Source organism: Suricata suricatta, chromosome 12 (genome assembly GCF_006229205.1).
Source record: "Suricata suricatta isolate VVHF042 chromosome 12, meerkat_22Aug2017_6uvM2_HiC, whole genome shotgun sequence".
Taxonomy (NCBI): domain Eukaryota; kingdom Metazoa; phylum Chordata; class Mammalia; order Carnivora; family Herpestidae; genus Suricata; species Suricata suricatta.
In genome coordinates, this window is record NC_043711.1 from 12,203,619 (window position 1) to 12,229,603 (window position 25,985).

The window sequence follows — 25,985 nt, forward strand, 5'->3', positions numbered from 1 at the left end:
TTAAAGTAGAAACAAGGTTTTACCAATCATCTTTATCTGGGGTGGGAATGACTAAAATTCGTCCCTCCTGTGAAATCTCTGGAAATTGTTTTCTTGCCCACCAAACTTGCCCATCAGCAGCTCCTCCTCCTCTTCCTCACGGGCTTTCTTCACTTCCTCCTTGGCCTGTATGTAATCCATCTCCCTTTCTGGGCCCTTGGAGAAAGAAACAGACATATGAGACATTAGCCACTGGGGGTTGTGTTTCCAGGAAGTGGACTGGGGGTCCACCTTCAGCCTGCCCTTGCCTTCTACAAGCCTCCACAGCACCTGGGGGCAGCTTCGAAGAGCTCCCAAGGATGCCAGGCCTTAATCCCTGGATCCTGTAAATGATTAAGGTAAGCATGTTGAGATCGGAAGATTATCCTGGGTCATCAAATGGACACTATATTCCATCACCAGTGTCCTCATAGGAGACAGGCAGGGAGAGATTTGACACGTACACAGAGAGAAGAGGAAAAGATCATGTGAAGACAAAGGCAGAAATCAGAGCCACGTGGCCACAAGCCAAGGAACACTAGGAGCCACCAGAGGCTGCATGAGGCGAAGGAAGGATGTCCCGCAGAGCCCTTGGAGGGAGCACGGCCCTGCTAAGGCCTGGATTTCAGTGCACTGATATGATTTTGGACTTCGGGCCTCCAGAACTGTGATGCGATGAATCTGTGTTGTGTTAAGCCAGCCAGTGTGTGGTCATTTGTTACAGCAGCTGCAGGATGCAAATACACCCACCCACTTCTTTCTATTCCCAGAGCACCCAGGCCCATCCTTCAACCAACTGAGCAATGAACAGGCAGTGAAAGGAGTCCTCTGAGCCTAAGTGAGAAAACCCCGGCACATGTGATCCACCCAAGGGTTAGCAGACAGCAGCAAGAAGGTCATTACTGAAAAAGAGTTTTGGTAAGGCTTTACGGGAGAAATCAGATTCAAGAAGAAATCATCACAACCAAAAAAATGAAAAGGCAACCCGCTGAATGAGAGAAAATGTTTGCAAATCATATCTAATGAGAGGTTCATATCCAAAAAGTATAAAGAACTTATACAATTTAATAGCAAAAAATATCTGATGGAAACAATCGGCAGAGGATCTGAATAGACATTTTCTGAAGAAGACATACAGAAGGCCGACAGGCACAGAAAAAAGATGCTCAACATCACTAATCATCAGGAAAATGCAAATTAAAACCACAGCGAGCTATCACCTCACACCTGTTGGAATGGCTATTATCAAAAAAAATGTTTTAAATGCTGCATAATGAGCACTGGCCAAGGATGTAGAGAAAAGGGATCCCTTGTACATTATTGGTGGGAATGTAGATGGGTGCAGTCTCCACAGAAAACAGTATGATGCTTCCCCACAAATTAAAAATAGTAATAACATAGAATCCAGTACTTCCACTTTGGGGTATTTATCTGAAGAAAAACAAAACACTGTCTCAGGGGCACCTGGGTGGCTCAGTCGGTTGAGCGTCCAGCTTCGGCTCAGGTCATGATCTCACGGTTCATGGGTTTGAGCCTCATGTCAGGCTCTGTCCTCACAGCTAGCTCAGAGCCTGGAGCCTGCTTCGGATCTCGTGTCTCCCTCTCTCTCTGACCCTCCCCTGCTTGTGCTGTCTCTCTCTATCTCTCAAAAATAAATAAAAAACATTTTTTAAAAATGTTTTAAAAAGAAAACACTGTCTCAAAGGTCATCTGCACCATGTTCATTGCAGCATTTTCTAAAGTAGCCAAGACTGAAAGCAACCTAATTATCCACAAACCAATGGATGGAGAAAGAGGATGTGATACATACACACTGTGGAATATTACTCAGCCATAAAAAAGAATAAAATCTTGCCATTTGTAGCAACACGGGTGGACCTTGAAGGTATTATGCTAAGTGAAATAAGTAAGATGAAGAAAGATAAATACCATATGATCTCACTTGTATGTGGAATTAAAAAAAAAACCAAGCTCATAAATATGGAGAACAAGTTGGTGCTAACCAGACCCGGTGGAGGGTAGGGAATGAGAGAGGGTGGGCAAAATGAGAAAAGGGGGTCAAAAGGTACAAACTTCCAAGTATAAAACATAAATAAGTCATGGGGATGCCATGTGCAGGATGTAGTCAATAATATCTTGATATCTTTGTTCGGTGACAGGTGGCAGCTAGACTTTTCGTGGTGAGCATTTCTTAATGTATATCAGTGTTGAATCACCTGCAACCAATGGAGTATTGTATGCCAACCACACTTCAATTGAAACAATAAATAAAACACAAGCAGTTTGAAACAAAAAAAGGATATCCAAATGGCCACAAAAGCCATAAAACAGTGCCGACCTTCATTTGTCATCAGGATAAGGAAACTCAAACCGGAGATGCCACTTACACACCGAGCGGGACCCATAATCCCCAGCGCTGGTGAGGATGCGAGACAGCGCAGCCCCCCGGGGAACAGCCTGGCAGTTTCTTCTGGGGGGAAACGTCTATCGGAGGACCCAACTACTCCCGGCCATTCATCCCAGACAACTGAAAGCCCACATCCACACACACAAAACTGTAAGCTGCTCGTTACAACAGCTTTGTTCGTATGTCAGGAATTGGAAACAACCCAATTGTCTGTCAACTGGTGAACAGATAAAAATACCAGTGGGGCGCCTGGGGGGCTCAGTTGGTTAAGCGTTCGACTCTTGATCTCGGCTCAGGTCATGATCTCCTGGTTCGTGAGTTGGGGCTCTGCGTCAGGCTCTGCACTAGGCTGCTTGGGATTCTCTCTTTCTCCCTCTCTCTCTCTCTCCCCCTCCTCTGCTTCCTATCTCTCTCAAAATGAGTAAACAAACTTTAAAAATTTAAAAAATTAAATGAAAAGTAAAAAAAATAAAACTCTTCAGCAATAAGAAGAAACCAATTACTGACTGATACCCCAGCATCACAGGTCAATCTCGGACACATAGTTGTGCTTGCGGAGCAGGCTCAGAAAGACCACATGCTGGGGTAATCCATCTATGTGACACCTGGGAAAGGTGAGGCTCTGGGGCAGATACCAGATCGGTGGAGGCCCGACGTGGGAGAGGCATTGGCCACGAACGACCCAAGGAGACGTTCAGAGGTGATGACTCTGTGTTCTACATCTGGATCTTTTTTTAAAAAAAACTTTTAATGTTTATTTTTGAGAAAGAAAGAGCATGAGCTGAGGAGGGGCAGAAAGAGAGAGAGACACACATACACAGAATCTGAAACAGCCTTCAGGCTGGAAGCTGTCAGCCCCGACATGGGGCTCGAACCCACAGACCGTGAGAGCATGACCTGAGCTGAAGTCAGAGGCTTAACTGACTGAGCCACCCAGGCGCCCCTACATCTGGATCTTTGTTGGTGGTTTCACAACCATATGTGTTTGTCAAAAGCCATAGACTTCTACATCAAAAAAGGGTAAATCCTACAGTACGTATATTATACTTCAGTAAATCCTACTTGTCAACAACTGACACTGATCCCAGGCGTGGCCGAAGATGCGGCATAAACTGTAACTCTCATCCGCTGCTGAAGGAAACAGAAGAGAGGATGACACACTGAAAACCACTGTGGCCGTGTGGGACCTTGTGACCCAGCCCGTCCTGTCCTGGGCGTGTGTCCACTGAAAGGCACACACAGGAATGATGGTGACAGCTTTATTGGTGAGGCCACAAGCTGGAAGCAATCCAAAGCTGCGTCAACAGAGAACGCATATATACCTTCTGGAATATTCACCCAACAAGAATGAGCTGCGGCTGTGTTCAATAATATGAACCTCACAGCGCTGCCTGAATGAATAACTATTGGATGGCTCCTCTTACCCGAATTTCAAAAGGAGGTCAGATGTACGGTCATGGGATAGTGGTTCCTCGAGGGGGAGGGGGGGCAGCTACCAGCAGGGAGGGGGTGGGAGGAGGTTCCCGGAACCCTGGTGCCGTTCTGTACCTTGATCTGTACCTTGATCTGATCGTTCTGTACCTTGACATGTTCACTAATAAAAATCCATCAAGCCCTTTCCTATACATTAGACTCAAGTACAGAAATACATGAACAATGAACAAAAAGTCCATTGTGTGTGTCATACCTTAGTTTCCCCCCAAGTGGCTTTGCCAAAATTGTCAGCATACTCTTCATCGTCTGTGATCAGGAAGTTATCGAAGATGGTGCCTGATCTCACCTGTGGATGAAAATAAGGCCTTCCTTACTGATGTCAGAAATATGACAACTTTGCTCCCAGAAGCAACTGCGTGTGGCTCAGGACCCTAATGGTGACTGGATCTCCAGCACGTGCTTAAGCCTATTTCTGAGGTGCCCCTTCCCTCCAAAGCACCAGTTTTCAAGCTTAGAAACCCCTGATGCCTCACCCCCTGGGATGCTGATTCACTGGTCTGGGGTGCTACCGGGGCACGGAGACTCACGAACACTTGGGGGGACTAGAATGCCCTGTGATCCCCCCCACCACTGCCCGAGAACTTCACTGTGCAAAGCCGGCCGTGCGCAGCGGCAGCACCCCCTGGGACTTGCTGGGAAGGCAGGATCTCAGGGTCCACCCCGGACCCTGCAAGCATCAGAACATGCAGTCTTGTCCTAAAGCTGATGGGCCCCACAGGTCAGCTCCAGGCCGAGGAGTGACAAATTCCCAGGGGCAGGGAGGCAGACAGGAAATGCAAAACAAAACAAAACAAACAACAACAACAACAATAACAAAAAGGAGGGCAGAAAGGATGTCTGTTGTATCCACGGCTGAATTATGTGCCAGGTATGGGTACCGGGCACGCAGTAGGAGCTCAAGGGATACCAGCTATGCGAATGCAGGAGTTTAGACTGAAGCTCGGAGTTATCAAACTACAGCAAATTCCTTCATTCAAGGGGGAGGGGTAGAAGGAAGGAGAGAGAGAGAGAGAGAGAGAGAGAGAGAGAGAGAGAAAATCCCAAATAGGCTCCATGGTCAGGCACTGAGCCCAATGCGGGGCTCCATCCCACAACCCTGGGATCATGACCTGAGCTGAAATCAAGAGTCGGACACTCAACTTGCTGAGCCACCCAGGGGGCCCTCAAGTGATAGCAAATGTCAAACCCAGTGACCTGCCAAAGCTCCAGTCCAATGGCGCCAATGTTCTCAAATTCTGAGAGGTCGTACTCCGTCAGATAGTTGGTGTTTTTCAGTTTCTGATGGAGCCAAACATCTTGGTCTATACCCTCTGGTTTCAGGCCGTCCTGCAATGACAGAACCTAAGTGGAGGTCCGGAGGAACACAGGCGGAGGCGGGGGATGTGTGTGGCCATCCCGGGGCAGCACGGGGAGGGGACGCCGCCCACCTTGTACGGAGGCTTCTGCAGCATCGGCGCCTGCCAGTCCCCATCCAGTTCGCTGTTCCAGTCGCTTGGCTTACTGGCCCTGGCGTCCAGAAAATGCTTCTCCCAGTCCTTAAACACGTGTAAGGGGACAAAAAGATCTAATCTCAGATTTGAGAAAAGAAATTCTTAGCTACCAAGAGGCAGGAGCAGGCCCACAGCCCTGGTTGCAGTTTGCCCATCAATTTGGTGATCGAAGGGCCAAGTGCTGAGGGTTCTCAGCCCCCCTGAGGCTTTCAGGGCCACACGCCGCCCGGACTTTCTCCCTAAGCCTTGGCGTGATCACACCACCCTTCCCAAGCTGGTGAGAGGAACAACAGTCTGGGAAACTCTACGGAGTGGCTGAAGTTAAAAACGATGGGACAAAAGTGATGTGGGGAGCGGGGAGGGGCCACACAGTCACTGCTGGTTAGGTGGTCTGTCCTTCTGCATCACAGTCATACGTGGAATGTTCTAGAGAGAGACGCTGGACAACCAAGAAATGTTCCAGGATTTACCTGGGGATTGCTGGGTAGCAGGAGGAAAGCAGTTATGTTATTTAGACTTTATGTATATACATACATATATATATATAAATATATGTACTAAGTCACAATATATATATAGATACATGCATATACATACATGCACATATGCATGCATACAATACATGAACACACATGTATAATATGTGTGTATAATACATGTGTACACATATATACACATTAACATACACACTTGTATACACATATATACACACATTTCTATGTATGTATATGGCTTAGGAGGTGTTGAACAAATATTTGTTGAATAAATGAATGGATAAGGAAGGGGCATCTGGGTGGCTGAGTCGGTTAAGCATCCGACTTGGGCTCAGGTCATGATCTCGTGGTTTGTGAGTTAGAGTGAGCCCTGCATCAAGCTCTATGCTGACAGCTCAGAGCCTGGAGCCCATTTCAGATTCTGTGTCTCCCTCTCTCTGTGTTCCTCCCCCTTTCACTCTCTGTCTCTTTCTCTTTCAAAAATAAATAAACATTTTTTTTTAACTTTATAAAAAATAGGGGTGCCTGGGTGGCTCAGTTGGTTAAGCAGCTGACTTCGGCTCAGGTCATGATCTAATGGGTTGTGGGTTCAAGCCCCGCATCGGGCTCTGTGCTGACAGCTCAGAGCCTGGAGTCTGCTTCGAATTCTGTGTCTCCCCCTCTCTGCCCCTCCCTTACTCATGCCCTGTTGTTTCTGTCTCAATAATAAATAAACATAAAAATTTTTTAAAAACTTTATAAAAAATAAATGGATGAGGAAAAGGTGCTATGGATTAATATTCAGATAAACATAAAAGCAGGGGCATCTGGGTGGCTTAGCTGGGTCAGCATCCGACTCTTGATCTCAGCTCGGGTCATGATCTCATGGTTTTGTGGGTTCGAGCCCCGAGTTGGGCTCTGTGCTGACATCATGGAGCCTGCTTGGGATCCTCTCTCTCCCTCTCTCTCTCTCTGCTCCTCCCCTGCTTGCGCTCTCTCTCTCTCTCTCTCAAAATAAATAAACTTAAAAAAACTCACATAAAACCATAAAAGTTGTGTACAATGATGCTTTCTCCTTTAGCATAACCGACAAATTGTAACGTTTTGCACTTGGCCCGGGGCACCTGGGGCTCAGTTGGTTAAGTGTCCGACTTTGGCTCTGGTCATGATCTCATAGTTTGTGGGTTTGAGCCCTACGTTGGGTTCACTCTTGTCAGCACAGAGCCTGCCCGGGATGCTCTCTCTTCCTCTCTCTGCCCCTCCCCTGCTCACGCACACTCTTTTCTCAAAAATGACGAACAAACAAAGAAGACCGGGGCTTTTCCATGATATGCAATATTTCTCAATGATTGACACATAGGATTTAGTGGCTCCCCTTCTGCTTTCTGCTCCCACCTCAACTGGCAACAGAGGGAGCCGCTCTTGGGCTGTGGGACCAGGAAATGGTTACAATGCAATCCAAGTAGCTGGCATCTTATAATTGCAGGCTATTAAAGCATCATGCCATAATGAACTAATTTGCTTAGCAGCCCACACGGATCTGAACGTACGGACAAAACATGGCCAGTTTGGAGGCCACCTTCTGGGTGTAGGCTGGATTAGGCTCCACCAGGGACTCACCTGAAGCACGCGCAGCCCTAAGGTACACAGCACTGCTAGTCGGCATCCTTGTAGCTCAGGGGCAGCTAGAACTCTCATCCTAAGACCTGTGTCCTCTCCTGCACAACCAGAGAGCTGCAAGGTCAGTTTCTTCGCCATTCTGTGCCTTGTCTTTTGTTTGTTTTTTAATTTTACTGTTTATTTATTTTTGAGAGAGACAGAGCACAAGTCGGGTAGGGGCAGAGAGAGACAGGGAGACACAGAATTCGAAGCAGGCTCCAGGCCCTGAGCCATCAGCACAGAGCCCAATGCAGGACTCGGGCTCACAAACCTTGAGATCATAACCCGAGTCGAGGTTGGAAGCTTGACCAGCTGAGCCACCCACGGCGCCTTTCTGGGCCTTATTTAAAGTAAGTGATCCTAGCGAAGTTTCCGTAGTGTAGTGGTTATCACGTTCACCTAAAGTAAGTAATCTTTCCAGGTAAAAACTACTTTTTTGGTCTGCTTTGAAGGTAGCAAGTAAGGGAGGAAGACACTTTGCTCTTTTGCTTTAATGATTATGTTGTCTACAACGACAGCATATTTGGATATCAGACAACAACCCCACTGAGCAGGTTTAAGTTGCCAGAAATTAATCGTCAACACAAAAATTAATTGCCGTACAGCAAAGACAACTATCTTGAGGCAAATGGCTCATGGGTTTGGAGTAGTGTTTGATGTTCAAAACGAAATGTTGGCAAACAATAAATAAATGTAAACTGAACACAGAACAAAACAGAACAGAATGTAGCGTGTAGTGGGTTGAGTGGTAGTTCCCAGTTTGTCCACGTCCAAAATCTTGGAATCTGGGAATGCAAGCCTATATTGAACAAAGGATCTTTGAGGGTATAATTAAGGTAAGGATCTCGAGGCACATTGTTCTGGATTTATCCCGGTGGGCCCTAACTCCAGTGACAAATGTCATTATAAGAGATAGGAGAGGGGCGCCTGGGTGGCTCAGTCCGTTAAGCGTCCGGCTTCGGCTCAGGTCATGATCTCACAGTTTGTGGGTTCGAGCCCTGCATTGGTCTCTGTGCTGACAGCTCAGAGCCTGGAGCCTGCTTCAGATTCTGTGTCTCCCTCTCTCTCTGACCGTCCCCTGCTCACACTGTCTCTCTCTGTCTCTCAAAAATAAATAAAAGACATAAAAAAAAATTTAAAGAGACAGGAGAGATACAAGAAGAGGAGGCCATGCGGAGCGGGAGGCAGATTGAGGTCTACCAGCCAAGGAACTCCTGGAACCAACGGAAGCCGGAAGAAACAGGGAAGGGTTGTCCACAAGATCCTTCAGAGGGAGCATGAGCCTGCTGATACCCCCAATTTCTGCCTTCTACCCTCAACAACCATGAGAAAATACATTTCTGTCATTTTTATGTTTTTTTAATTTTTTTTTTTTACTTATTTTTGAGAGAGAGACACACACACAGCATGAGCAAGGGAGGGTCAGAGAGAGAGAGAGGGAGACACGGAATCTAAAGACAGACTCCAGGCTCTGGGCTGTCAGCACAGAGCCTGATGCAGGGTTCGAACCCACGAACCGTGAGATCATGACCTGAGCTGAAGTCAGACACTTAACTGACTGAGCCACCCAGGCACCTCAATTTCTGTCATTTTAAAAAATGTTTATTTATCTTGGAGAGAGAGAGAGAGAGTGCGAGTGGGTGGAAGGCACAGAGAGAGAGGGACACACAGAATCCGAAGCAGGCTCCAGATTCTGAGCTGTCAGCACAGAGCCTGATGTGGGGCTCGAACTCATGAACCGCGAGATCATGACCTGAGCTGATGTTGGACGCTTAACAGACTGAGCCACCCAGGCATCCCTTTGTTATCATATTAATGTTTTATTTATTTTTGAGAGAGCACAAGTAGGGGAGGGGCAGAGAGAGAGGGAGACAAAGGATCAGAAGCAGTCTCTGTGCTGACAGCAGCGAACCCAATGTGGGGCTTGAACTCGTAAACCGTGAGATCGTGACCTGAGCCGAGGTGGGATGCTTATCTGACTGAGCCCCCAGGGTGCCCCCTACACTTCGTGGTTTTAAGCCCTCCACTTTGTGGCCCTTTGTTAAGCAACCCTAGGAAACTCATGCAGACCCATTATGTTAACCGATTCTTGGTTGTCAGTCACAAGCGTGACGCTCAAAAAATACTTCATGTTCGATTTCAAACTAGCAAAAATAAAAATCATGATTATAAAGATCGCGGGTGCATTATCCTTAAAAAAATCAGTTAAAAAACAAAACTTGCTCACTTTCATCTCAAATATGGTAAGACCCTTTCACGATCCCTGGAAGGGCGGAGCTATGTGGCTGGTTTCGGCAGCAAGTGCTCGGGGGAGGGCACCGTGATCGTGGTCATGTGGGCACCACGGTCACCAGCCCTGCGGCGATCACACAGGACCTGCACCCTCACAAACTCCCCCGTCACGCCCTGTGCTGTTGTTCTCGGAAAACGCACACCTGGGATTTGTCATCTTTCGCCTGGTCCTCTGCAGAAGACTTCTCCATCTTCTTAAGTGACGTCAAGTTCCAGTCATACTCGATGTCGCCGGATTCGATTGATAGACCATCGATTTTCACTTCGTAAGTGAGGTCTGGTCTTAAGACCAGAGCATACAGGTGGGTAAATCCATCGACCTGCACGTTTTAAGGGGAGAAAGGATAATGAGATCTTTGATGTTTCAGGCCAGGTCTACGGATGTGATTTAAGTCGCTGTTGGTCAAAGCTTTGCTATAAACAGCCAGAAGAGCATTTGCAGGGGCGGGGATTGACTCGACTACAAAAGGTGACCTACAGAAGAAATTACCCCCTTGTAGAAAACTTCCTCACTACCAGCTGACTTCTCTTGAGTGGCTGATTGCCTTCTGTGTAGACAATGGCTCCCGCCTAGACTCTCACAGGCCGTTATGACAAGGGTCTTCACGTGGTAAACCAAACACCCCTGCTCTGTTTGGTTTATGAAAAGTTATACGGAAAATAATTGCCTGTTCCATGTTCTGCAAGATACCGAACAACGCCGGGTCTAGTTTTCAACACAGCGGGGAACTTTCTAACGCTCTGAGCTGTCCAACAATTTAAGCTCTGTGACGGCAGGCCTGGTGCCTCTCTCGGTCACAGTTAAAAGCCCCAGGCCAGACACGAGGGAAGCATTCAGCAGAGATGGGAGGTGCCCAGGGTGTGTCTGCCTGTCAGCACCACAGGGGACTCCTGGCAATACGCTCCAGCAACGGTCGGTCCTCAAAGTGGAGCGGCCCAGTCATTGTCACTGGGGGTGCCCGAAAAATGTCTGTCACCGGGTCAGCCTGACCTGCTCTCTCAGCACCTGAGTGGACCCTCCAGTGTCCTTCATAGACTTTCTAGAAATGCTGACGCTGCCAGGTTTGGGAACCACTGTGCCAGCATCCTAAGGGCTCCATCAGGAGGCTTCTCCCCCTGCTAAGAGCCAAGAGGAAAAGCTTCTTCAGTGCCCCCTGCTCTGCTATGCAGGACACGGCTACCGTCCACACCACGGGCGATGGCTCTGTCCGCTCCATGTTCTTCTCAGCTTCTGTAGCTCGCTGTGACAGCTGAGTACACGCTTCTCCCAACGCTCTCTCCCTGCTCGCTGCCTGTCTTTGCCTCCACTCACCTTTCCTAATTTAGACTTTGGGCTCCTTGGCCAGGTTTCTGGAACCTTCCAGCATTTAACCACAAGTGCAGAGACTCCTGAGGGATAACATCTACTCCCACATGTATGCAATGTATCCAATGTATCCAAACCAGGATCTTTAATCCTAACCATTGGCTTCAGACTGGAATTTCCAACAACTTACTGGACACCTCTACCTGGATGTCTGCCAGGATTTCACAACCAATGGTTCCAAACACAACTCTTGCGTGTGCCCTGGCCCCTCTCTGGTCTTTGTTTTCCCTATTAGTAGCAAGGCTGCTGAGTTTCATCATTCACATACCCAGGAGCCAAATTCCAAACATCACCAAGTCCTCTGGGTCCCACCCCTGAATTATCTGTCAAAATAGTCCCATGTTCTGCATCCCGTTGAAGGCTTGGCCTAACAGTCTCACCCTTCTCCCGCTGCCCCCCCCCCCCGGCCCCCAGCACACCCGAGGTGTTTCTCTGACGTGCAGATCTGACCGCTGCCTGCAGGAGAGATTCTCGGCCTTTCCTTCACAGCCCCGCAGAATGAATCGGCCCCCCCTGGAGACAGCTGCTCCCTCCTCACGGGGAAGACCAGACCGCCAACCACCTGCTATGAGTCGCAAGCGTCTTTTCTTTTTCTAATAGTGCAGAAGTAGCACGCGTCTGAGGCCATCATCAGCCTACGGGAGCCACTCAGGGCCCCAGAGACTTGCATCCTGAGCTGGTAGTGCTCTGACCCCCAGGTCCAGGCCGGACTTCACGGCCTCTGTAGTGTTATCCCCAGTCTCTCCCACACATCGATGTGCAACTGAACAATTTCTCGAGGGATCTGTTGCAAAACCTGTGCGCTAAGTTGGCCTCCGAGCTCTCCCTCAGCCCCACAGGACGGATGGCAGGCCTCTCCATTGAAAGAGACCCGATGATCCTTTGCAGCCACCAAGTCAGAGGGTGGGACCCCAAGAGGAGCCAGGGTGCCAATGGGAGACTTACTGGGGCTCGGTGCGGAGACCGAGCTCACCCCTGCTTGGGTCAGGACTGAGTAAGTGGCAGTGATGGACACTTCTGCTCCCCCCCCACCTCCCTGTGCAGTCACTGTGCTCTCCGAATGCACCCCAGTCTCCTGCCCAGATTTGCCCAGATTCCTGGAGGCCCCCCATGTAAAAGCTCTGGGCACTGGGGACGCTCCAGGGGTCAGGCCCCTGCTTTCTGGTGGCTACGTTCAAACAGAGGGGTGCACTGGGGAGTGTACTTCCCTCCCGCAGGCCTAGCGCCAGGGACCTGAGGCAAGCTGCCTCTTTGGAGAAGCCCCGCATGGGGCCGTGGAGTTCTGAAGTGGACCCCACAGCATCAAGTGTTCCTTTCACAGGATCCGTGGCAAAAAGTAAGCAAGTATGCTTTCATTTTAGAAACATTCCCATTTGTAAATGTTCTGGTATTTTGAAGATTAATTCCTCCAGGATGTTTTTGGTTTCCATCCTGAATATTTTATTCCACAGTGAGGACGGAGACAGCTGAAATGTGATTATACTATTGTAACCCTTATAAGGCAAATTATAATATGATGTCACAGCTCACGGTAAAAAGGGAGTATGCCCACCTGATGGGTACAAACTTCAGAAAACAAGCCAAAGGGGTAGGCAAGTATCTCTAATGAGCTGGCTAAACTGGAAACCTGGGGCACGGGGGTGTGTTTGCTAAGATCCATCCCTGGCTTGGTTAAATATTTTAAAATGGAAACTATTTTCTCTAAATTTATGTTATCATTAAGAGTTAACACAAGTGGCTGGGTGGCTCAGTCAGTCCAACTCTTGGATTTCAGCTCAGGGCATGATCTCACAGTTTGTGAGCTCGAACTCTGTGCTGACAGTGTGGGGCCTGCTTGGGATTCTCTCTCCCTCCCTCCCTCTCTGCCCCTTCCCTCCTCTCTCTCTCTCTCAAAATAAATAAACAAACATTTAAAAAAAATTAACACAATCACAGATTTGAATACAGAAGTGTTTACCTTACACCTGATTGATTTCTTGTTTGAGTGATACTGATTCTTGAAGTGTAAAATCACGTGAACTTTCCTGATATCAAATCCACAAATATCGGGTCCTACAAAAAAAATAAATATTAGCTGCTCTCAATTTCCTGTTGTCATGCATCACCGCAGGAAGCCCCCAATCATTCTGAAATAATATGCGAGGCACCGGAAGTCTATAGGCACAGGAATAATCGGACATTGTCGTGGGGACACTGAAATGGACAGCGGCACCCTTCTTGGTTCAGGTGACTGACGTCTCTGATCGCTGCAACCATTTTGGACTCAAGTGTACGGCAGCATTTGAGTAAGAAAGAGACTTAACACTACCCGACAAAGTCAAATAAACAAGCTGGCTGACTGCAAAAAAAAAAAAAGAAAGAGACTTAACAGTCTAGGAAGCGTCCTTGGCATGCTGCCTGAGGCTCGGGCCATTGCTCTGAAGCTCTAAGAGGTGACCTGGGCTGAGTGAGGGCTTCGAAGCCCAACTAGCCAGCCCTGATCCCAGCTCTTTTTCACTGCGTTAAGACATATTTGCAGCTACACCGTTACCCACACCCCCTTGTCCTGTTCTCTAAAACGGGGATGTTAATCTTGACTTCAAGGCTATTTTGCCAATGAAATGGGCTCATGTATGTGAAGCATGCAATAGGACAATGCTCATATCTGTTATTATCATTAGGCATGTCCTAAGACAACACGCAGCTACGTATTCAGACTAAGGCTTTCTGAATATACTAAACAAGGTTTGCAGGAGGGATCTGGAAAATTTGTCAAGCCTTCCGAGTATGTTTGGAATTACCCTGCTGCTGCTCCTTTACTGAGCTTAAGCCTTAGGAATGTACTAGACCATCTGGGTGTCTTTCTGTCTCAAATCAAATTCCACCACATCCGCTGACCCGGGGCTGCATCTGCCTCTGGGGATTCTGTGAGGCAAACCCTGTGTAAACACAAGCAGATGACTGCACATTTTTTTTCTAGAACTTGCAGTGATGAAGAGAGATCCAGGCTGCACATAATTAAAGGATATTATCAATTTGCCAGAGTGGATGTGACATTGAACTTGGAAGTAACCTCTTGAGGGACCCACAGAGAACACCGTGTCTACCTCCCAACCGAGTTCTCAGAGGACGCATGTTTATGTAATTTTTTTTTTAGTCACTGGAAAACAATCCCGTTCAATTTTTAAAACAAAAGCTATGGTATGAGAACTATTTGTAGGAAAGTCTACACCTCAGGATTAAAACAATGACATTTTCCCTTCAAAATTGGTCAGAATTTTCCGATTTCTAAGGCACCTACATGCTTTGAAATATTAAATTAAGCTTCAGAACATGCCTGGGCATGCCTGGGAAATCTGGAAATTTTCCATTAAGAAAAATCATAAAATATTTATGCATGTAATGGATTTTTATGAAGAAATGGAGTAGACAGCTGGGCTTTAAAGCCAGGCTGATCTGATTTGGGGCAAGTAAGTTTAATCATTGTGAGTCTCAGTTTCTTTATTTGCAAAATGAAAGCTGTTGCCTGTTTCCTAGGGTTTTAAACATAATTTAAGGCAGCATTTGTATCTCTGCCATCCTGTTTTAAGAGAATAAAAATAACCTAAACAAAGACTTTTTAATTTCCTTTTTCATCAAAGTAAAGATGTTCTGGGTGGCTCAGTCGGTTAAGCCTCCGACTTTGGCTCAGGTCAGATCTCACATTCGTGGGTTAAGCCCCGCATCAGGCTCTGTGCTGACAGCTAGCTCAGAGCCTGGAGCCTGCTTCTGATTCTGTGAAGTAAAGATGTTCTTCATTCCATATTTTCTTTTACTTAAAAACATTTTTTTAATGTCTATTCATTCTTGAGAGACAGAGCATGAGGTGGGGGTGGGGTTGGGGCGGAGAGAAAGGGAGATACAGAATCCAAAGGCTCCAGGCTCTGAGCTCTTAGCACAGAACCTGACGCAGGGCTTGAACCACAAACTGTTGGATCATGACCTGAGCCTAAGTCGGATGCTTAACCAACTGAACCATCCAGCAGCCCTCTCCATTCTAGATTTTAAATGCAGGAGTAAATTGGAGTCACAATGGAGAAGACAGCAAGCATCAGGGACTATACAACTGGTGGAAACTTTGCATGTATGTAATGTGGTGGCCTTGGAGAAGTCGCCTTGCCCTCCAAGACAGGGCAGGATGATATCCAGAGTCAGTAAATAATATCTATTCTCTCTACTTCTATAACACTATGGCCAGCTGTACATACAAGCATGAGAATAACCTAACAGGTGTCCGACGGCTGATGCTGATCACAATAAATTCAATAATAATTTATTGAAATAAATAAATTAAAGATAAATACATAAGGGGCGCCTGGGTGGCTCAGTCGGTTAAGCATCCGCCTTCGGCTCAGGTCATGATCTCACGGTTCGTGGGTTCGAGCCCCGCATCGGGCTCTATGCTGACAGCTCCGAGCCTGGAGCCTGCTTCCCATTCTGGGTCTCCTTCTCTCTCTGCCCTTCCCCTGCTCATACTGTCTCTCTCTGTCTCTCAAAAATAAATAAAAAGCATAAAAAATTTTTTAAAAAAGATAAATACCTAAAATAAGCACTGAAAAACCAGGACAGAGAAAACTTCTGTAGTATATCCATGTCAGGAGAAAGAAGAGTTTAAAAAAAGGATTCCCCAAATTTGAATTATAGACAGATACTTTAAAACTACATTTCCATTCTTAAAAGATTTTTTGTGGGGGTTGCCTGGGTGGTTCAGTCAGTTAAGTGTCTGACTTTGGCTCAGGTCATGATCTGTTTGTGGGTTCGAGCCCTGTGTCAAGCTCTGTGCTGACAGCTCAGAGTCTGGACCCTGCTTCGGATTCCGTGTCTCCCTCTCTCTCTGCCCCTCCCCTGCTTGCTCTTTGTCTCTGTCTCTCTCACTCTCTCTGAAAAATAAACGTTAAAACATTTTAAAATGATTTTTCACTTATTTTTTATAATTTTTTTCCTGTTTTTTTTTTTTTAATTGAGAGACAGAGAGAGAGAGTGTGAGCAGGGGAGGGTCAGAGAGAGAGGGAGACACAGAATCTGAAACAGATCGAACTCACAAACGTGAGATCATGACCTGAGCTGAAGCCAGATGCTCAACCGACTGAGCCACCCAGGCACCCCTACACTTATTTTTTTAATTGTGGTAAAATACACAATAAAATTTGCTGCCCGGGCCCTTTTTAACTGTCCTTCAGTGGTATTAAATATATTTGTCTGGTTGAGCAACCATCCCCACCGCCCATACTCTATATCCATTAAACACTAACTCCCCATTCTCTCCTGCCTCCAGCACTTGGCAACCACCATTGTATTTTCTGTCTCTATAATTTTGACTACTCTAAGGACCTAAAATAAAATAAGTGGAATTGGATGGTATTTGTCTTTTTGTGACTGGCTTATTTCACTTAGAATAATGTCCTTAAGGTTCATCCATGTTGTAACCTGTATCAGAATTTCCCTCCTTTATAAAGCTGAGTGATAGCCCATTGTATGGATACCACATTCCTATATCCATTCATTTGCAGATGGACACTTGAGTCCTCTAGTTTTGTTCTTCTTTTTTGAGATTGTTTTGGCTATTCAGGGTCCCTTGAGATTCCACATGAATATTAAAATGGGTTTTTCCATTACTGCCAGAAAAAAAAGTCATTGGAAGTTTAAATGGAATTGAATTGAATCTGTATACTGTTTTTAGAATCTGTAGAATGCTTTGGCTAGCGTTAACATTTTAACACTATTAAGTCTTCCAATCCTTGAACATGGGATGTCTTTCCATTTATTTATACCTTCTTTAATTTCTTTCAGCAATATTTTGTAGTTATCATTGTATAAATCTTTCATCTCCTCACTTAATTCCTCAGTATTTTACTCTTTTTGATGCGCTTGTAAATGGAATTATTTTTATAACTTCCGTTTCAGATTGTTCATTGTTCACAGATTGTTCATGTATGCAGCTGTTTTTTTGTGTGTTGACTTTGCATCCTGCTACTTTGCTGAATTTGTTCATGAATTCTAATAGTTTTTTTGTGCAATCTCTATGATTTTCTATATTTAAGATCATATCATCTGCAAACAGATAATTTTACTTCTTTCTTTCCAATTTGGTTGGCTTTTATTTATTTTCCTTGCTTCATTGCTCTGGCTAGAACTCCAGTAGTATGTTGAAAAGAAGTGGTGAAAGTGGGGGCACCTGGGTGACTCAGTGGGTTGAGCATCCAACTCTTGATTTTGGCTCAGGTCATGATCTCATGATTTGTGAGTTCAAACCCCTGCTTGGGATTCTCTCTCCCTCTCTCTCTGCCCCTCCTCTGCTTGTACTCAGGCACTCTCTATCCCCCTTTCTCTCTCAAAATAAACAAACTTAAAAAAAAAGTGGGGAAAGCAGGTATCTTGGCTTTTTCCTCATTTTACAGGAAAAGCTTTCTCTTTCACCACTATGTTTGCTGTAGGTTTTTCATAAATGGCTTTTATTATGTTGAAGTAGTTTCCTGCTATTTGTAGTTTGCCAACTGTTTTATCATGAAAGGGTGTTGGAAGTTTGTCAAATGCTTTTTCTGCATTCGTTGTGATGATCATGTGCTTTTTCCCCCCTTCCATTCTATTAGTGTGGCATATAATATTGACTGATTTTCATGCTTAAAATTACCCTTGCAGACAAGGAAAAAATGTGACTTGGTCATGGAGTATAATCCTTTTAATACACTGCTGAATTCTGTGTGCTAGTATTTTGTTGAGGATTTTTGCATTAATGTTTACAAGAACATTAGTCTGTAGTTTTCTTTTCTCGTAGTGTCTGAGTTTGGTATCAGGATAATGCTAGCCTCATAGAATGAGTTAGGAAGTACGTGTTCCCACTTCTTCAATTTTTTTTTTTTTTTTTTTTTTTTTTGTGAAAAGTTTAAGAAGGATTGGAATTAGTCCTTCTCTAAATGTTTGGTAGAACCGATGAGATTTATCAGATTCAAGATTTGCTTTGTTGGGAGATTTTGGTTTACTGCTTCGATCTACTCACTATTTATAAGTCTCTTCGGATTTTCTATGTCCTCATGATTGAGTCTTGACAGCTTTTGTGTTTCTAGGAATTTGTCCATTTTATCAAGGTTATCCAACTGTTGGGTCTCCAACTGTTCTTAGCACTCTCTTATGTAATTCTTTTTTATTTCTACAGAATTGGTAGTAACATCCCATTTCTGATTTTAATAATTTGAGTCTTCTTTCTTTGTCCATCTAGGTAAATGTTTTGTCAATTTTGTAGATCTTTTTGGAGAATCAACTTTGGATTTCATTGATTTCCTCTGTTGTCTTTCTATTCGTGATTTCATTGATCTCTGCTGTACTTTTTATTATGCCTATTTCTCCCTTCAACTCTACCAGTTTTTGTTTCATATATTGTAAAGTTCATTAGGCATGTAAATGTTTATAATTATATCTTCTTGATATAGTGACCTTTTTATTGATATATAATGTCCTTTGTCTCTTGTAACCTTTAATTTAAAGTCTATCTCACCTGATATTAGTTTAGCCACCTCTGCTTTCTTTTGGGTACTATTTGCCTGGAATACCTTTTCCCATTCTTTTACTTTCCACCTGTGTCTTTGAAAAAAAATTTTTTTACTTTTTATTTTCTTATGGTTTGTTTGTTTATTTACTTTTTTGAGAGAAAGAGCATGAGTGGGGGCAGATCAGAGAGAGGGGGAGACACAGAATCTGAAGCAGGGTCCAGGCTCTGAGCTGTCAGCACAGAGCTCGATGCGAGGCTTAAACTCATGAACCACAGACCATGACCTGAGCCGAAGTCAGATGCTTAACCGACTGAGCCACCCAGGTGTCCCTTCTTTTGTTTTCAGTTGAGTTTTGTAGGGAAATGTTTAAATTCCATTTTAATTTCCTTTTGTGTATATTCTCTAGCTATTGCTTTTGTGCAGGAACCACAGGGATTACATTTAACATCTTAACGTTATGCTCTAATTTGTGTTTACACCAGTTTAACTTCAGTAACACAGAAAACTCTACTGTTCATCTCTTGGCACTTCTGTGATCAGAAGCAGCGATCAGCAATCAGAGTTCAGATCCCTGATATTGGGAGGACAGGGTCCTGCTGGCCCACCCTGGCTGGGGCAAGCTGTGTGTAGGCAGCTCCGGGAGCACATGCACAGCTGTCTGCCATGTGGCTTCAGTGGAGGATGCTGAGAGCTGAAATGGACCAAAATTAACCTTCCTATTCTTCCCCGAGAAGAAGCAATCCTTCCACAGGCTTCAGAGTCCCGAAATAGTTACATCACATTCTGTTGCTTCCATTGTTGTCCAGGTGGAGAGATGGATTCCTGGTGCTTCCTATTCCATTTCCCCAGAATTCTCTTCATCCTGAAAGCTTTGCGAACCCACACACTTCAGTTCTATGTCTAGTTCCTGTGGCCCAGTGTGGTCCCATGCCAATTCTAGTACAAATTTTCATCAATTACTCCTGTTATCAGAACATATTTAATGTGTTCCGGGGGTCAGCAAGGGCTAGACAGGAAATATTTTTGGCTTTCCTATTTTTTTTTTAATTTTTAAAACTTTATTTAAACAGTTATTTTTGAGAGAGAGAGAGACAGATTGTGAGCAGGGGAAGGGCAGAGAGAGAGGGAGACACAGAATCAGACAGCCAGCCAGCACAGACTCCGATGTGGGGCTCGAATCGACAAACTGTGAGATCATGACCTGAGCCGAAGTTACACGCTCAATCGACTGAGCCGCCCAGGTGCCCCTTCATGTGTTTTAAAAATATTATCCTTCTTTTAATTTTTTTAATCATTAAAAACGTTAAAACCCATTCTCATCTCATGGGGCATAACAAACGCAGTCTGTAGGCTGATGTGGCCTGTGGCCAAGGTTTGCTGACTCCTGGTGTATTCCACATACTTGGGACTACATTACTACTGAATGAATAAACTCTCTCAAAAGTACAATAGGATGGTACAGTTGCCTTTTTATAATATTAATTAGGCTTACCAGTACTAAAAACCTTTGGTTGGATATACTCAATACTACTACTGCAGCAAAGTCTTACTCTGGGGAATTCTATCAAGTGGAAGGAAGGGTTCAAAGTCACCAGAAACGGTTGTGTTGTGCTATCCCAACTCACCAAACATAATATAGTACGGAGATTTTCCATTCAGATTCTTCTGATCCACGTCTGCCGGGAAGACCTTAACGTAGCCCCCTCCACAGTCCATCTTCTGCTCGTGCTTCACCGTGTACTGAATGACCAGGGTCTTCCCTTTATTGCTAAACGGTTTGAAACGTGCAGAGATGGCATAGAACCGGCTATTTTGCGTGGTCTGCAGACCTTTAAACAAAAAGTACTTGTGAAGGATTCGGAAAGACGGACCCTGCGCTCAGTGTTGCAGGGAATTAAATGGTGGCCCTGCCCCCTGCCCCCAGTAATAACCACTCCCATCAATCCAGGGCCTCACACACGTTTTTACAATCATGTGTGAGGGGCACACCACTAACGGGCTCTCTCCTGCCGTAAAACATCTATTTCCACACTCAGTTGCCCTACATACTGCCCTTATGTCTTAAAACACTTCAGCTTTAGATGATAAATGGGCGATCTAAGTGGATAAGAAGTTATTTCTGCTTCCATTCATCCTCCAAGGGGTGGAAATATACAATAAGGCTTGTGCAGTAACTTCCTCAAAAACCAGAGCATCCTGCATCTTTTCTTTAAATCCTCTCTTAAAATAGTTGCTTCGGACACACAACCATGGATGGAGAACAGTGTGCCGGCCTGTAAAAAAGTGCTTCACAGCACTGATGAGCTGGCCCACAGTTGTCATCTTTTTATAAAGACACCACCCTTTTGTCACATGAATCATCTCATATTTTATAAGTTTAGGTGGTCAAGATGACCACCCTCCCATTTCAGTAGTCACCAGGCTCTGTACCAAATCCTCACCTTATACTATTGAAAACATCTAGTCCTCCTTGCTCCACATTCCTGCCCCCTTACTTGCTGATGCAGAGATCCCTCAGAAACGCACTTGACATTTTCTATCGATATGTCCAAGCCTGAACTCATGACTGACCGCCCACCACCACACTCATCTCTTTTCCTCTCCTCCATTCTCTCTCCACCCTCACCTTTCTCAAAGAATTCATAGGATCTCCCCTCCTTTACCTCCTTCCCACCCTAAGGCCAAGACCCCCTACCTCCTTCTCTCTCATCTCCCTCCTCAGCCACCCCCACTGTCTGCCGCCTCTTCCCATTTCTGGCTGACTGAATTCTATTTATCTTTCCATCTATGGCTTCTGTGTGATGGTCCTTGGAGATCACAATGAAAGGGGCCAAACTAATCAGTACCCCCAGTGCCTTGCCCATGTACTCTCACTTGGATGTGTGCTGGAGTGAACGAAACGCAGAATCTCAGGATTCCGTGTTGGAGGAAGAAAAAACATGATGTGGAAAAACCCAACGGAAACCCTATCCTTGGACAAGCTTAAGGCAAGAATCTGTTAATTTAACTCCATTTTCATTCTATGGGCTGAATCTTGGCCATCTCTTTTGGTCAACATGTAAATTAAAAAATAATGCATATGCAACAGAAAACCGGAAGCTGCCAACAGGACAGCACCGGAGCAGCAGAGTCAAGGTGGAGGTGGAGCGGAAGGCTGGTGCAGAGGAAAACTCTTCATCTAAATCAGGGGTCGGCAAATCTTTCCTGCCAAGCCAGAGACCAAATATTGTAGACTTTGCGGGCCATACAGTTTCTGTGCCAACTTACTGCCTTTCCAGCACGCAAAAAGCCCAAGAATCTAAGTCAATGAATGATCACGGCTGTGTTCCATTAAAACTTTACTTACGGACACATGCCATTTCATATATTTCAGTAAATTTTATATAATTTTTATACATTATAAATTACTATTCCCCTTTTGATTTTTCCCCAACAATCAAAAAATGTCTCACCAGCCATGCAAAAAAAACAGTGTGTAGTTTGTCCACCTTTGATCATCAGAAATGAGAAGACAGAAGTTATCCTTGGCACCAGAAGCTACTGACTTGGGAGGGGGGTGGGCAGTGCAAGAGGGGGGAGTGCTCTGAAAACGGTCCCTGTCTGATCCAGGCTGTACAAATGTAAACACTCATCTTTCTGTCCCCCTAAGATCTATACACCTGAGCATGTAACTTTTAGCTCGATTTTTTTTCCTTCTTAAACAGAAAATAAAAATGAGACATATACCCTGATCATTTTTCTTTTGCAGGTAAATGACCTGGGGTCTCCAAACTCCTGCCACTAGTTGGTACACAATGGGGCAATCTTGGGCAAGTAAAGAAAGTTAAGAGAAAAAGTAATGCCAGACCCTATCCAAGCCTTAGTTTTCCCACCTGCGAAACGGCTGTAAGAGGTGTTAGGGATGTGACACACCTACCGTGAAAGGCTGCTATGGAGGTGAGGTGTGTGTGTTTGACATTTAATTCCATTTTCTCACCATTCCTACACTAACCTTTGTCCTTTTCTTTATGACCATAAAATTTCCCCGACGAGAGTCTAAAATGCCCAAATTGGGAGTCATTGGTGGACTGGACCCAGCGGTTCCTCCAGCGTTCTGTGGGGGGAAATGAAACCGGTTAGAACTGAGACTGTTCATTTGAGTCATGGAGGGGTGTGTGTGTGTGTGTGTGTGTGTGTGTGTGTGTGTGTGTGTGTGTGTGTGTGGGGGGGGGGGGGGGGGGGGGGGTCGAGGCTTCGATGCTTCGCCACCACCGACCCCGCCGCGATGGGCTGGTGCCAATGGCGACTCAGGCTATTCACTGGGCAGCGAAGGATGTAGGAGCTTACGCTCCTACTCTCCCACCACCACGGACGGCGCCTTTTCACCTCCGTCTAGAAATTCCTCTTGGAAGTAGACGGTGGCCAGCGCCACCCGCAGCAGGCAGACTGCCCACAGCGGAACGGGAGTCACAACCATGAAGGATGCGCCGCACTTCTAACTACTCCTTTGCTCCCATCGGCCTCGGCGTTGTGCCGGGCTGTCCCAGGACTACAACTCACGTCACGCCTCGCGATTGTGACCTGAGGCACCATTGGCCCCTACCGCGCAGTGGACGCCGGGCCCACCCTGGTACTACCAATCCCATGACGCACCGCGATTATGACCTGAGGCCCTATTGGTCCTCGGAGTGCTGCGCGCGCCGGGATATGTAGTCTCTACCTCCCTGGCGCAGTTGCCGGGGGCAACGGTCCCATCCCGCCAGGGTGTCAAGGCGGGAGCGCGGCGGCTGCCTCTGCGGATGGACATCGTGGGAAGAGGTTGGCGGGGTGGCTAGCCTGCTGCCGGGCTTGGCGACCGGACTGGGGAGAGGAGTTGCGGGAAATGGGGAGCGTTCCGAAGCTAGGCTTGTCGGGCTGCGGGAGGGCGGTCTCGCGCCTCATGCCTGGTTCCCGTCGGGGCCCATTTGGGATGGTGATCCGGAGTGAGTCGCTGCAGGCCTGGGCGGGGGGGAAGAGCTCAATGGGATGAGGGGTGCCCGTGTTTTCAAAGTTAGGCTTTTTTTTTTTAATCCTTAACAACTTTATTGAGAATGCGTTTACGTACCATACAGTCCACCCCTTTTAAGTGTACAACTCCGTTACTTTTAGTAAGTTTACCGAGTGGAGCAAGCGTCGCCGCGAAACAGCTTTAGAACTTTTCTGGCTGCCTACCCAAGGGTATCCCTCCTGGCCCTTCGCAGTCCCTCCTCGCTCCCACTCCCAGCCCCAGGCAACCACTGAGGTGCTTTCTGACTATAAATTTGCCTTTTCTGGATGATCCTTATGAATGCGATGGTACAGTATGAGGTTACGTTACCTTAGTATGTTGTGTCCGAGATGTATGCATGCATGTTATTGTAAGTATACGTGTTTATTTAAAATGCTGAGTAGTATTTCATTGTATGGATGGACCTCATGTACTATGGGTAATAATTATTATGAACATTTGCAAACATTTCAGTCATCTTGGGCTACATGGGAACTGCCAGCCTGTTTCCCAAATTGGCGACTGTTACCATTCTGCCACCCCCGTGACAGTTTATGAGGGCTCCAGTTTCTTCACATCCTCACCATCACTTGTTATTATCTATAGTTTTTTTATTAAAAATTTTTAATGTTTATTTTTGAGGGAGAGAGAGTGAGCAGGGGAGGGGCAGAGAGAGATGGAAACAGAATCTGAAGCAGTCTCCAGGCTCCCCGCTGTCAGCACAGAGCCCCATGGATGCGGGGCTCAAACTCACGAACCACAAGATCATGACCTGAGCCTAAGTCGGAGGCTTAGCAGAATGAGCCACCCAGGTGCCCAATCTTTAGTTTTGATTGTAGGCATTCTAGTGGCTGTGAAGTGGGATCTGGTGGTTTTGATTTGTATTTGCCTAAAGGCTAGTGATGTTGAATATCTTTTCATGTGCTTATTGGCTGCTCGTAGGTTTTGTTGTTGTGTTTTTTTTTTCCAGCAAGGTATCTGTTCATATCTTCTACCCATTGGTTTATTTTTAATTGTGTTTTAAAAATATATGAATTTTCGTTACGATAAAATGGATATAACCTCAACTTTGCCATGTTAACCATTACTGATTTATTTTGAAACCCAGGGAAACATTTCAGAAGAACTAGATGCTGTTAAACCTGGCCTGGTGGTGGGGCTTTCCCTCTGGCCCACAAAATGGCGGGGGCAGAGTCATCTCCTGAGCCTCAGTCACAAAAATATCAACAAAGGTAGCTGTTGACATTCCAGAAGTCCCTACTTGGTCTTTACCTCGTCCTTCCAGCGAAAAGCCCATTAATGCAGGTATTTCAAACGCCATTATCTAAATCTTGCCATTTTTTCCATGTCCTACAATGAACCTCGGAATCCTATGGAGGGAATAGTTATCATCATCTTTTTAGAGACGGGCAAGCTGAAGCACAGAGTGGTCAAGTAACTTGCCCAGTGTCACACAGGCTAGGACTTCACTGTTTCTGTCACGTGTGGTTGGTTTTGAATTCACCGACCCCTGTGGTCTGGCTGTACCAGGCACTCTACGTACCCAGGTGGTTCAGACGGGGATGAGCAAGCAAGCCCGCCACACAGAAAAACAGTCAAAGAAAAATTATTCGCTCTTCTATGGACAGAATCTTAGGATGAGTTAAATGTTTTTCTTTCACAAAACATTTGAGGTCAGCTTTAAAAAAATTTTTAAGTTTATCTATTTATTTTCAGAGATGGAGCAAGCGCAGGGGAGGGGCAGAGAGATGGGGAGAGAGAGAATCCCAGTCAGACTGCATTATCAGCACGGAGCCCAATGCTGGGCTGGAACTCATGAACCTGGGATCATGACCTGAGCTGAAATCAAGAATCAGACACTTGGGGGCCCCTGGGGGGCTCAGTCGGTTAAGCATCAGACTTCAGCTCAGGTCATGATCTCATGGTTCCTGGGTTTGAGCCCCACATAGGGCTCTGTGCTGACAGCTAGCTCAGAGCTTGGAGCCTGTCTTCAGATCCTGTGACTCCTTCTCTCTCTGACCCTCCCCTGCTCACACTCTCTCTCTCAAAAATAAATAAAAACATTAAAAAAAATTAAAAAAAAAAAAAGAAGAATCAGACATTTAATGGATTGAGCCAGCCCGGTGTCCCTGAGTTCAGCTTTGAAAGGCACATAAGACATAGGGTTGCCAGATTTTACAAATAAAAATATGGGATATCCAGTTGAATTTGAATTTCAGATGAACAACAAATAATTTTTTAGTATGAAACTTTTTGGAACGCACTACTTTAAAGTA

At 45.7% G+C, this 25,985-nt stretch overlaps 2 protein-coding genes across 7 annotated transcripts in view; one reads left to right on the forward strand and one right to left on the reverse strand.

Moving 5' to 3' along the window:
• On the reverse strand, positions 1 to 23,528 carry CALR3 (calreticulin 3). 2 transcript variants are annotated; one of them, XM_029915917.1, is made up of 9 exons: positions 23,337 to 23,528; positions 22,696 to 22,797; positions 20,330 to 20,533; positions 13,157 to 13,251; positions 9,977 to 10,153; positions 5,347 to 5,454; positions 5,114 to 5,245; positions 4,113 to 4,205; positions 1 to 195 (listed from the first exon to the last, which is right to left on the reverse strand). In XM_029915917.1, exons 1-9 carry the CDS (start codon positions 23,488 to 23,490, stop codon positions 52 to 54), a joined length of 1,209 nt encoding a protein of 402 aa, XP_029771777.1. In that variant the 5' UTR covers positions 23,491 to 23,528; the 3' UTR covers positions 1 to 51. The 2 variants fall into 2 exon arrangements, with proteins under 2 accessions (XP_029771777.1, XP_029771778.1); XM_029915918.1 differs by lacking the exon at positions 23,337 to 23,528 and adding an exon at positions 23,070 to 23,238.
• C12H19orf44 (chromosome 12 C19orf44 homolog) overlaps positions 23,394 to 25,985 on the forward strand; it is a 19,542-nt gene continuing 16,950 nt past the window's right edge. For 4 of the 5 annotated variants that reach the window (XM_029915912.1, XM_029915914.1, XM_029915915.1 and 1 more), the window contains exons 1-2: positions 23,394 to 23,501; positions 24,818 to 25,014. The gene's annotated coding sequence lies outside the window, so the exon portion shown is untranslated. Of the gene's footprint in view, positions 23,502 to 23,849; positions 24,018 to 24,817; positions 25,015 to 25,985 lie in introns of those variants that run through there. The other variant, XM_029915913.1, reaches the window with a different exon arrangement.

What these genes read in the sequence shown, in the direction of transcription:
- CALR3 (XM_029915917.1), bottom strand. Translation starts at nt 23,490, where the DNA reads ATGTCCATCCGCAGAGGCAGCCGCCGCGCTCCCGCCTTGACACCCTGG. An exon ending in TGCAGAAGCCTCCGTACAAG is followed by an intron (nt 5,246 to 5,346) that starts GTGGGCGGCGTC and finishes CTGTCATTGCAG; the next exon opens with GACGGCCTGAAACCAGAGGG. An exon ending in TTGGACTGGAGCTTTGGCAG is followed by an intron (nt 4,206 to 5,113) that starts GTCACTGGGTTT and finishes TTTCATCCACAG; the next exon opens with GTGAGATCAGGCACCATCTT.